The sequence below is a fragment of the Pelodiscus sinensis genome, chromosome 27 (genome assembly GCF_049634645.1).
Source record: "Pelodiscus sinensis isolate JC-2024 chromosome 27, ASM4963464v1, whole genome shotgun sequence".
NCBI lineage: Eukaryota > Metazoa > Chordata > Testudines > Trionychidae > Pelodiscus > Pelodiscus sinensis.
The window spans coordinates 4,309,520-4,321,811 of NC_134737.1; the positions used below are offsets into that span (position 1 = coordinate 4,309,520).

Here is a 12,292-nt window from a genome sequence, read left to right on the forward strand (position 1 = left end):
TGAGGGCCATGGGGCCATCAATAGGCCCTTTGGAACCTTTGCCTCGCATGGCGGGTTTAATCTCCCAGCCTGAGGCTTGCCATTGTTTTCAGCTTGGTGTTATATAGACACCGCCTTGCAATCAAATGGCTGTTTAAATATGCAAATCCTGGTAGGACAGTCAAAATGTAAATTGTTTATTCTCCTCCCAGCTCTGCACTTAGCCTCTAAGGCCATAAATTATTAATTTTTGGAAGAGGTGGTGTGATCTCTGCAACAGTGGGGGTTATCATGACTTGTGTCGAGTTTTCCTGCAGGGCGAGGGATTTGTATCATACAGCTTCAAATCACCATGCCAAAAGACTAGCAGACATTCAGTCTCAACAAACCATGCGACCACTCAGCTATCGGTTCGTGTGGCAGCTTCTAGCTAGAGAAGAAGCTGCCAAATGAATTTGACATAGCATCTCAGAGGACCACATCATCTCAGAATGTGGCAGACTCAGTCCTTACTCTTTTAATATTTTAAAGGACTTTCCCACTGAGGGGAAAGTTGGGTAGTCAGTCTGGGTCACTCTTCCTGGGTGTTCTTACAGCCTAAAACTTTGGGGCTGGTTCTGCTTTCAAACCTCAGTATACATTGGGGGTAACTCCACTGTAACCAAAGGGTGAATTTCAAACGAGTGATTTTTAGAGTCATAAGTCCCATTTCAACAAGACGTGTGAACTGGGGTCTCTTATTTGCTTTTGAAATCCCATCCAAAGTGTGTGCGCATGTTTGTAAATTCACCCACAATTTTGTCCCAAGTCAGAGAAGAAAGGAAGACCGAAAGAATCATGAGAGACAAATGATAGTCATTTCACTCAATGCGCTTCTGAAAGGAGCTCACATACCATGATGATAAGCAGTACAGGAACCTGAATAGAAAAGTGGCCACTGTAAATCAGATCCGATCCAGCCTCTGTCTCTAAAATATGTAATATTTACCAAGCATATTTCTAAAAACAGCCAGCTCCCCTATTTTGACAGATGTAATACTGAACCGGGGTTGTGGGAGAATGGGAAGCCATTAGATGGTCAATAATTTACAGTATTATATTGTTGTATCTCATACTCCCAAAATCACTCTAAACGATAAAGGCCCGGGAGTAACTTCAGTGAAGTCAATGGAATTATACTGGTATAAGAGAGATCAGACTTTCTGGGCAGAGTTTTCACAGAGCCCCGGCACTCACATTCAGGATTAGATTTCCAAAAAGCTCCGCTCCCATTCAAGCAGGTATTTTCAGAAAACCTCACACTGGATGCCTATGGAATGCTGAATACGTCTGATTATCCAGCTCCAAGTGTCTGTGTACTAGGGATATAAAATTCCATTTAAATTCGTCAAATCCCATTTCATTAGTTAACCTGTTAAACTCAGCCCGGGCTGCAGGGTCAAGCCAGCCCGCAGCAGGTAGGGGGTGTTCTGGCTGGATTGCAGCATCCTCTGCCTGTGGTGGGCCTCATGGGGTTCCTGCCCCCACAAGTTAACTGTTTAACCATTTACATCCCTTCTGCATGTAGGGGAGGCTTAAAAATAGTATTGGAGAACCTGTTTGTTTTCTGCAGTCCAGGGTGCATTTCTGCTCATCTTTCATTCAGTAGGAGACAGATTTTGAAAGACTATTTCTTTCTGAGTCTCTTTCCTTTTCCCCAAAGTTCAGTAGAATCAGGAAGTCAATGGAAACCCACACTATGTATCAGTGATCAATCCACTGGCTGTCATTTTTTAATGTCTGCTTAGACATAATAAATAAATCAATCTCCAAGCCCTCTTCCGTTGACGCCAGTACTCCATTAGAACGAGAAGAGTAGCCAGCATCGACAGTTTACCCTGCCAACCTTCCCCCACACAAGATACCACACTAAGTACCTAGCATAGCTGAAGTCTCATAGATTAGTCTCATTGACGGTGCGGGTTGGTGTAGACAAGGCCTAAACTTAAGACAAAAGCCAACATCTGAATCCAGCAAGTGAGAGGTGTGCAAGGTAAGCGTGGGACAACTGTGATCAGCCAATGAAGTTGCTGTTTCACCAGGCCAGCTGGAAATCTCACTATTTCTCATCATGTGTGGGAGTGATGTTGCATTGATGTGTAAACAGACGCTCGGCTTTAACTCCAGTCCCTCGTGTCGGTTGTGAGCATTCCTTGCCTTATGTCTTCAGTATGCAAGCACCAGTTCTGCACATGACCTGTCCTCTGCCTGTCCTTTTTCCAGATCCGAGCAGATGGGCCTCCCCATGGCGGAATTCAATATGAAATGGTTCCAGTTTTCAAGGATGGGAGCCCTATCCTTCGAGACATGGCCTTCTCTGTTGACCAGAAGTATCTGTATGTCATGTCGGAGAGACAGGTAAGCAGTGCTCTTCTACACCTCATTGGCTGCTGCTTTACCCCTGTGCACCACACTTTTGGAGCCACTGTTCAGTGGTCAGTACAGATCGGCACGGTGCCAAAGGAGGATTACTTTTATCTAGTTCTGCCCATCTGTGCAGGAGGAGTGAAGGAACTTTCTTCCATGCGAGCATGCTATTGTCTGCAAGAAACAGAGATAGGGCTGAGTTGACATCAGTGAAATATGGTTTGGGATTTGGATCTTAGTCTGCTAGGAAAATATGTCCCCATCACAAGTCTCACCATCCGCAAGTTTGGCAGGAGGCTGATTTTGCATAGCTGTGTTGGAATGCCAGTGATGATTTTTTTGTTTTCTGGATTTAGTGAGATATTTTTCAAATTCTCATGAAAGTGAGTGATTGTTGAAAACAGGGCTTGGAGCCAGGACATGTTGAAGGGAGAGGCTGTGCAAGCAGATTCTCCTAGTGCAACTAAATGTTCACATATATCAATTCTTTGCTAGGCTAGTCCTGCCTTCAATCCCAATCAGCTGCTGCTACTTCTCCAGTCTGCGGCATGCATGCGCATAAATGTGGGAAAGGTGGTCTAGGAGATAGGGCATTGAAATGAAACTGGAGAAAACTACTATCTATTCTTGGCTCTACCACATGTATCACATGTGGTCTTGGGCAAGTCACTTAATCTGTACCTCAGTTCCCCATCTCTAAAATGGAGATACTTTCCTATCTTACCAGAGTGTTGTGGGAATACAAAACCATTAATGGTTATTTCTTATGTGATGAGGGTAATTTCAGTGCTTAGGTGCATGCCCAGGCCTTTATCTACACTCTGGGAGTTCTGCTAATGCACTTTAGTCCCAACTTGCATCTTCCCAGGCTCTCAGCTCCGTTAGTGCTCCTCAGTCCTGACCTATCAAAACCCCTGGAACAGAAAGCGCTTGCTGTAATAAATCAGGCAGCAATTTCTTGGAGACTGTATCACACCACAGACGACGAGCCTGACCAAGTTAAAACTTTTCTCAGTTTGGGAGCCCAAATCAGAAGGGTCAGGTTCAGGCTGGCCAATGGGGGAGGGATAGAGGGGGACAAAGGGGAAAATACACTAGTGCCTGGTGTTTCAAAGGGGCCCGATGCCATTGCTACTGCAGCAGCCGGAACCCTGGTTCCCTTTGAAATAGTGCCGGCGACTTTCAGTGCTGCAGGGGGTGGCAGTGCAGAAGGCCATCTGCCCCCCAGTCCCGCCCCTTCCTCCCAAGGACCTGCCTCTTCCGGGGGCACAGAACTGCCCCCCAACCTTGCCCCCAGGCCTCCTGGCTGTGTCAGCTCCTCAAAGATTCCCCAATATTTACTATTAGTGAGGCCTTTCCTCTGAACCTGTTTCTGAGAGTGATAAACTGCCCCTCTGAAAAGAGGGACCAGACTGTACAAAGCAAAGCTAAAATCATCATGATGAAAATTTATGGGCTGCAGGCCACTGGCGTCCATTGCTTGAGGGAGCCAACACAGTGTTAATAATACAGGACCTCAACTGTAACAGAGCTGTATCAGCCATTCCTCTCTCAGATGAGGAAACACAAGCCGTCCCAACTGCTAAGCCAAGCTCTTGGGTTCACTGACTCCGTTCAGCATTTTAGTGGCAATCACTCCCAACTATAGAATACAGATGAATAGAACTAGTGCTTTGTGGGGGAGGGTAAGAAGTTATATCTGAAGAGGTCCAGATGTCAATGAATTTTCTTCCATTTTCAGTTAACCCCTATAAGGCACAATGCCCTGCTCCCCATCCGCCCTGCTGGAAAACAGGGTACAGGCTGAACCTCTCTAGTCTGGTGCTCTGTGGTCTGGCAACATCTGTGGTCAAGCAAGATTTTATTGAGCTGGATGCCCACTGTTCATGGGTGTGGCCAAGTTTCCCGTGGTCCCATAACATTTGTTTAAAGCCCTCAGTCCTGGCTCTTAGTGTTCTATACTGTTCTTTAGCTCTAATGTACCCCTAAATATCTTCTGAGAGCCCAGCAAGCAGCGGAAGGGTTGGTAATGCCGCTAGAAAACATTGACCTCCCATGGTCCGGCAAATTCTCTGGCTCAGCACCGGTTCCTAGGATGCTGGAGAGGTTCAATCTGCAACGAAAGACTCCTTCATCGATAAGGCTGGGAGCCTGTCTCAGATTGACGCGGGATGTTTTAATATTTGCGGAGCACCTAAAGGGCCTAATCTCATTTCTCTGGTGAATGGGAAGTCAGTTTGAGTCCCAGGCTGTTAGCATAGGTCCGGAGATGCCCACACCTTCTGCAACTGGAAGGAAGGGCGCCTACATGTTCTCCATAGCTGAATTCTTTATGACCTCCTTTTGGAATGATCAGAGCTCAGTCTAAGGCTTACATTGACTGGCACAGCCAGACAGTGGTTGTACTAGGTGTCACAATCTCATTGTATTCACTTGGGACCAGAGCAATAGTGGTAACTCTGAGTATTCAGATTACTTGTCAGAATGGGTGTGGGTATTTAACCCACGTAATGGCAGCCTGTCATGTAGCCGTGTGCCTGTGAAATGCACCAACAAGGAGGAAAGTTGGCAGGCAATACAAAAAATCTTGAGGTTGCAGATCAACACTGTAATAAATGTGTAATGACCTATGTGCGTTGTGCTTTCCTACACCATCCTGCATTTCGTGGCCACTAAATGCTCCTCCATGCTAAAATCCAATCCTCCTGCAGTAAAAACAGGCCTCTTCCACTTGAATTAATGTTGAATCTTCATTAGTTGTTATGCATTATAGAGCATATGATACATATATGAGCCATTCTGCATCCATCCACAAGAAGGCAGTGTCACTATAGGCAGTGCTGCTTAGTAGACAAAGCACTGGATTGGGATTCAGGAGACTGGTTTCTTTTCCTGGTTCTGCCACTGCCCTGCTGAGTGACCCTGGGTAAATGGCTTCCTATCTACATGCCTCATTTTCCCCATCTGTAAAATGGAAATAATGCTACTGACTTCCTTTGTAGGGTGTTTTAGAATCTCAGATGAAAAGTATTGTATAACTGTTAGGTATTATTATAATCACACTTGCTAGTTCATTGTCATTTCAAAATATCATCTGTAAACCATGTCAAAGCAGAGGAGGAGGCGGGAGGAAAATATACTCTCTAGCTGTAAAGTTATTTAATGCCAGAGAATAAATGTTTTCTAGAAAGAGTAAGGCATTTTCCCATTTTCCCCTTCTATAAAAAAAAATCCTTGTAGTTAAATCATCTGATTATAGCAACTTAGTAGGAGAAATTACCATAAATAGGTACAAATTTAGGACTTCTTCCCAGAATGCACTAGGCCACTGCATTAGACAATTTGTTCAGTTTATTTTACTTGGCACTGAGTCCATGGTGCTCTGCCCATGCAGAGAAACTAGACATTGCAAGGAGCTGTGTGACTTTTCTAAAATCGAATGCCCCAGATTAAAACTTGGATGCTGTGATCGTTTTTCTGGGGGCCACATTATCTCTCACGCACACCCATGGAAGGGAGTTAAAAACAACCTGAGTTTGAAATAGGTTTCCAAGGGAAATCCAGCAGGGATGCCTCCATCTCATCTCTTATGAGGCGAGAGGGTCTAAATATTCATCAAAGTTGCTAATTTGCTTAATTGTGAAGCAAAACGAAGTGGAGAGAATTAGTAAATAATGAAACATACCTGGAGCGTAAATTCCATTATGTGCTGCAAAGGTCTGTGATTGGGAGTGAGAGATCCTAGAGCATCAGTCTAGATGGAACTCTCCAGCAATCTTTCTCCTTCTGAGCCTGCAGCCCTATAGTGTTGTGATGTAATAGTTCTGCAAAATATGTGGGGTTGTATTTTTCCCTTGAATCCTGTGCAGAAAAGATGCCCAGTGATTTAACAAGGGTCAGTTCTGAGAAAAGCAGAAAGGCCCATCAATTGCAGAAGCTGTGATGCTGTAAATACTAGGAAATGCCCTTAAAAGAACTGGATATGCACAATAAAAATGGCTTTAAAGGTCTTGAGTCAAAGAGGAAAGGAGAGTGAAATTTCTTCCCAAGTTAAAGGGATGTGGGCAGGTAGTTTAACCTTAAAGCAGAGCTGCCAGCAATTATTTATTAACCTGATGGAGAAGGTTGTCCAGATGCTGTGATGTATGTAACTTTTCCCCCGTTTCAGCAAATATTTAGCATCTCTCTGTAACCAACTTTTTAAAACCCCACCATTTTTGTAGGGCCCACCAAAAACATGCATTCCCCTACTTGTGTCTTCACCAACACCACTGATGATACTAGTGCGAACTAGGAGAAGAAATAAAAGGATCTGTGCTGGGTTGGGGTTGCACAGGATCAAGAAGCCATATCCAAGTGGGGATATTTTCTGACAAAGTACGGTCATACCATTTCTGCATCAAGCTCGTCTTAGGTGTGGCTGGTATCAGGTTGGAAAAACAAGCGTCTAATCAGAAAGCCTGGAGTCCTATGAAGTGTATGGCAGTTCCACCTTGACATTGGCTTTTGTCTCATGGTCCCGCACCCACAGTTCCCAGTGGTGGCAGTTCACTCAAACTTAGCTATGGTCCTCATGTGCACCTTTCCTGTTCTGTCACCAGCTTTTACTAGGACACGTGATTTGACATTTGATTTCTGTCACATCTTTTAACAGTAAAGAAGCAGCACCAGCTGTTGCATAGCCCAGTTTAAAGACACACAAAGAAAGAGAAACTCCATTTCCAGGGCTATCATCAGGATACTGTCAAATACAGGTTGAACCTCTCTAGTCCGGCACCTTCGGGACCTGGCTGGCACTGAATCAGAGAAGTTGCTGAACCATGAGAGGTCAATGATGGCTGGCAGCATTACCAACACTTCCACTACCAGATGGGCTCTTAGAAGACACTTAGTGGGTGAATTAGAGCGAAAGAACAGCACAGAATACTGAGAACCAGGACTGGTGGCTGTAAACAAACTTTATGGAATCGTGGGAAACTTGGCTAAACCCAGGATAAGTGATCATCTGGCTAACTAACATCATGCCAGACCACACATGTTGTTGGACTAGAGAATGCTGAACTAGAGAGGTTCAACCTGTATGTGTTAGAAATTACTGTTAAGAACTGTTGTGTGAGGAGCTGACTTTGTTCTCTGTACACTTTGCTCTAGCTAGCACTTAGGTTATAAGGGAAGTGTGTCTGAAAGGGACTGTTAATAGCAGAAATTCACTCTCCCAAAATCCAGCACCATTCCACCAAACATTTCCACTAACAGGCCGCACAGGACTTAAATAGCGGTTAGCAGCACTCCATGAGGGGCCAGTACAGAAATAACGCTGTTGATTGTGGATCAGGACTGAGATGCATGGGCAGAGTTATGCAGGGTCCCAAGATGCTGTAGGTCAGGGTTGAGAGGCATTGGCAAACTTACGTGATGTTTCAGGACTGGAATAGCAGGAGGTGTTGCAGTTCAAGACAGAAATGTGTTGGCATGTCAGAGGTGAGGGAATGGCAGATTTAGCTCTGATCCCAACAAGAACTGCCTCTCATTTTTCACAGGTACCTACGTTCAATTAGCAGGGTTGGTTTTTTTTAATTAAATAAAATGCTGAATTTGAGATTCTTGATCCTTCCACCTGCTTCCCTGACCCCTGTTGGAATCAGTGCAGCAGAAATATGTAGCAGCATATGGAGACATACTCTACCTGTGGTGAGTCTGCAAACAAGAAGCAGCAGAAGAGGGGTTAATGATACCAGGAGAGCAGAGCAGCCATCAATAGGCTGGGGGCTGCCATAGGCCTCTTGAATAAGGACATATCGTTCCCATAGTAAATCTATCATAAACCACATGTCTGTATGTGTAAGGAAATCTCCGAGAATGAGGATCTGAGTACAGTTTGCTGGGAACACCCTTAAAGGGATCGTTCTAGTCAGTAAAGAGGCTTTATAGAAATGCAGTCCTGGGGCCCTAATTATTCACCTGCCGTGAAGGGAATGGCCTTTTTATAAACGAAACGCAGAGCTTTTCAATTATATTTTTACCCTGCAGGGCAGAAAAAATTTTATGACTGCAAGGTTATAACCCCTTCTTATGCCGGATGTCTGCTCTCTGTCCACCTTCAAGTCATAGCTGCGCTTTTATCGACCGCAACTTTGACGGTGCGCCCCCCTTCCATCTGTGTAAATCACGAGTGGCTATTGAAATGAAGGGACATAGATGGTGTGAAACTGACATGGGGATAAATAGGCCCACTGATGCTTTGGTGCCTGTTAGTCATGCAGTGCTACTAGCATTTACAGTTGCAAATGGATCCCGGGCTGAGAGCATGCTAGGTGTTGTAAAATCACAGAGCAAAAGACAATCCCTGACCCAAAGAGCTTACACTTTAGTTAGATGAGACTTGATGGCTATAAATGAGGTATTTAAAAAAGGACTGAATATCATACTGCAGAGTTGTGTGTAGGGGATAATCCTGAACTAGTCAGGAAATGGGGCTTGCTAGGTCTTTCTCTTCCTAATTTATTTAAAAAGCTGTCCACTAAATTCTGATGGTGGAATCTTTGTTATAAGTGACGCAGGCTTCTTGCATGACCTTTGGCAATTCATTTAGCTTCTCTGTGCCTCAGTTTCACATCTGTCCATAGGGGATAATAACATTGCCCTGACTCAAGAATGTTGTGAGTATAACTGTATTGATGATTGTGAAGTGCATTCAGATCTACCGATGAAAAGTGCTCTGAAAGAACGAGGTGGTGGTGGTGGTGGTATTATTATTATTGTCATTATAATATAGTAGTGACAGTCTGACATACACCAGGTACAGTGTGCAACAGCAGTGTTACAAGCAGAGAAAGATGAGCAAGTCATCACAAGTAATTTCTTTAGGCTTCACTTTCTTCTTCCTACCTGTGAACAGATTGTGATTTTTTTCTCCAGTTTATTTGTTCTTCCTCATGGTTTTGAAAGGAGCGTTCTTCAAATGACTCTTGATATGTAGCTTGTTCATATTTTCATTGGACTGGTAAGCCATGTGGTATCTTCTCCAATCAGGGAAGAGGGAGCATAATCCAAAATTTATCTCCCGTAAATATTCTCCCACATCCATGTAAACTGTGTTGCCCCATGAGTGTTCCTGCCAGCGAAGTTCTCTGTGGTTGGTTGGTTAGACTGGATGCTTTCTGGGCAAGCGCCTGGAGTTTCTAGGCACTCCCATAATAGAAATCAAACTCCATCAGCTGGAGTCAGAATAAAATCCATGAACTGCGTGACAAGAGGTCATGGAAGGGCCATAGATGGAGATTACACTGGCCTTTTCACACGGGTGCAAGCGGGTGTAAAACTCCATTAGGGGACCTTCATTTAAATGGGAGTCAGGCAGCTTCCAAACCCCTTTCATCCTTACTTGGGAATTGTCGGTGGGTCTCCCAATTTTACCTTTAGAAATAATTAGAAGAGAGAGAGGGAAAAGAGCACCAAAGCGCCTGAGTGATTGCTCATGGCTTATGTGACATTTTTATACCAGTTTGATGTAGTTCAGAGACCCTTATGCAGAATATTATGAGCCGAGCAGCGCTCCCGCCCGTCACTGGGTGGGAGGTGGGAAAGATTAATGCCAGCCCCTACCGATTCCCCTCACGTCCCAACAAGAAGGGCAACGCAGTCAAAGAAGAGAACGTACTGTGCCTCCGCCTGCCCGTATAAATGATGGGCCGTCTCCCCCAGCGCCAGTGGGAGGCAGGTGAACTCTGCCATGGAAGAAGCCAGGGAGGTGGAGAGATTGATTCTTGAAGGTTATTTGAATGAAAGGGGTGGAGAGAGCTGTTTTATGGGCCCACCGAGGTTTCCTCTCAACCTCATCTGAAGCTGTAATGGGTTACACATAGGTTTTGACCGGTAGCAGTTAATTAACATCTGCTCTAGGGGGCTTGTGTCAGGTCTCTGGCTCCACAATAGGCTGCTGTAAAAGGAAGATTAGGGAGTTGGTGGTTTTCTAATCAGTCGACAGGTTTAGTCTAATCTTTTTTCCTTTAGAGTTTCCAGCCTGGGGCTGAGATATCTTTCTTGTGCGCTCTCTGCCTTTCTCTCTTTTTCTCTGCCGTCTCACCAAGTGATTTCCAGACACTTACCTTCCGTTACCTTAATCAAGGTGCATGCAAAGGGCAACATAGCTCAGCACATGGAACTAGGGGACAGGAACTCACAGATTTTTATTGCCATCTCTGCTCCGAGCTCACTGTGCGTGTTGTTGGGCCAGACACTTGCCCGCTCTGTGCCTCAGTTTCCCCATCTGCAAGCTGTGGGGAGTAACAGGGGGCTCCATGGATGAATCAGTTTGCAAACTGCTTTAATGAAGAGGAGGCGCCATTGAAAAGCTGGAGTTCTCTCACCGTTGAAAACTGGAGTTCTCTCATCTGGAAGGGAGGAGGCTGGGTTCACACACATCTCATGAGCCATGCCGAGCAATGGACCAGTATGCTCATGAGATATGTGTGAACCCAGCCTCCTCCCTTCCAGATAGCTACAGAGCAGTCACAATAAGACGGGGGGAGGGGATTACAAATCCTCATATGCAAGGTCTAATCGGGTGATTGCTTACTACCTTGTTTACATACAGAATGGGAAAACACTAAAACCTAGTGCAGCTGCTCTATATATACCATGTGCTCCACCAGGGCTTTATATGAATAAACGGTGTCTCTCCTGTTAGCGGTGATATATTTGCCTAACAAATATCGCATGTCAGGAGCTGCAGACCTGCAGGAGTCTCTGGGAATAATTTGTGATCTAGCTCACCATCTTGTAACCCCAAGACATGTAGATCCTGTGATAATTGCTTTGCTTTGAACTGAGTGGTGGGGGCGGAGGGCAGAAGATGCCTGGATGATTTAAAAGGGTGTGGAATTGGAGTGAAGACTGAAAGAAAAACAAGGAAGTCCATCAATCCTGGGACAGAGAGGCCATAAATACAGAGCGTGTCTTGAAGGAAACGGAGAAAACACAGTAAAAATGCACAAGATGGATAAAAATCTGGAGTCCTAACGGGGGAAGCAAGCTAATTACAGGTTTAGCTCTGCTGCCTGCTTGCTGAACTGCTAGTTCATTGGGCATAATCTTAGAAGTGTTTGGTGGCGATTTGGTTGGATTCAGATACACTTGCTCAAAATAGTATTTACTTAGAGCAGGGGTGGGGAACCCTTTTTGGGTAGAGGGCCACTGACCAAAAGAAACGTCAGTCAAGGGCCTCTCACAAGTGAGGAGCCACCCCCCCCAAAGAAACTAATCCCAACCCCTCACTGACATGGCCCCCAACTGAGAAGAAGATACTCCCCACATTCCCCTCACACAACTTAGCCTGGGAAGCCTAGGCTAGTAGATGTTGTGTGCTCCCGCCCCATAGGGGGTGGCGATGGGGGAGGGGAGCCATAAGCCTCGAGGGCTGGACCCACGCAAGCTAAATGTGGGGTTCCCCACCCCTGATCTAAAGTTTTACTGCTCCTCTCAAATTGAACCATGCATCCAGTTTGCAAAGCTGCTCTTTCTGTGCCTCGTGTCCACTTAAGGGGTTTCGTTACAAACCCCAAGTCCACGCACGTTTGCCAAAAATTCAGCAAGTCAGGCCTGGGTGCTCCTCTTTGTTGCTAGGGTTGGCGTGGTCCCAAGTTGGTGGATATGTGTGAGGGTGGGACTGCTCTTCTGAACAGGTATAGGCCAATTCTTGGTTGTGGGTGTAAACTTCAAAACTCTTTTGGGTTTTGATCGAATGCCAGTCTTTCTCCCAAGAGAAATGTCATCACAATCGATATGGTTTTTGCAAAGAAGTTCAGAACAGCATTTCCTGGCAGAAAACTTAAGTGCTTTTGAAAAAACATCTTATCCCAAATTCAAAGAAATGTGCTTGTGCTTAAAGCAACCTACTAAGGATGTT

General features: G+C 45.2%; 1 protein-coding gene across 3 annotated transcripts in view; it reads left to right on the forward strand.

Moving 5' to 3' along the window:
* Positions 1-12,292, forward strand: part of PLXNA2 (plexin A2) — a 326,357-nt gene that overhangs the window by 138,058 nt on the left and 176,007 nt on the right. For all 3 annotated transcript variants that reach the window (XM_075909971.1, XM_075909972.1, XM_075909970.1), the window contains exon 4: positions 2,242-2,376. In XM_075909971.1, coding sequence (XP_075766086.1) covers positions 2,242-2,376 — 135 coding nt within the window. The remainder of the gene's footprint in view (positions 1-2,241; positions 2,377-12,292) is intronic.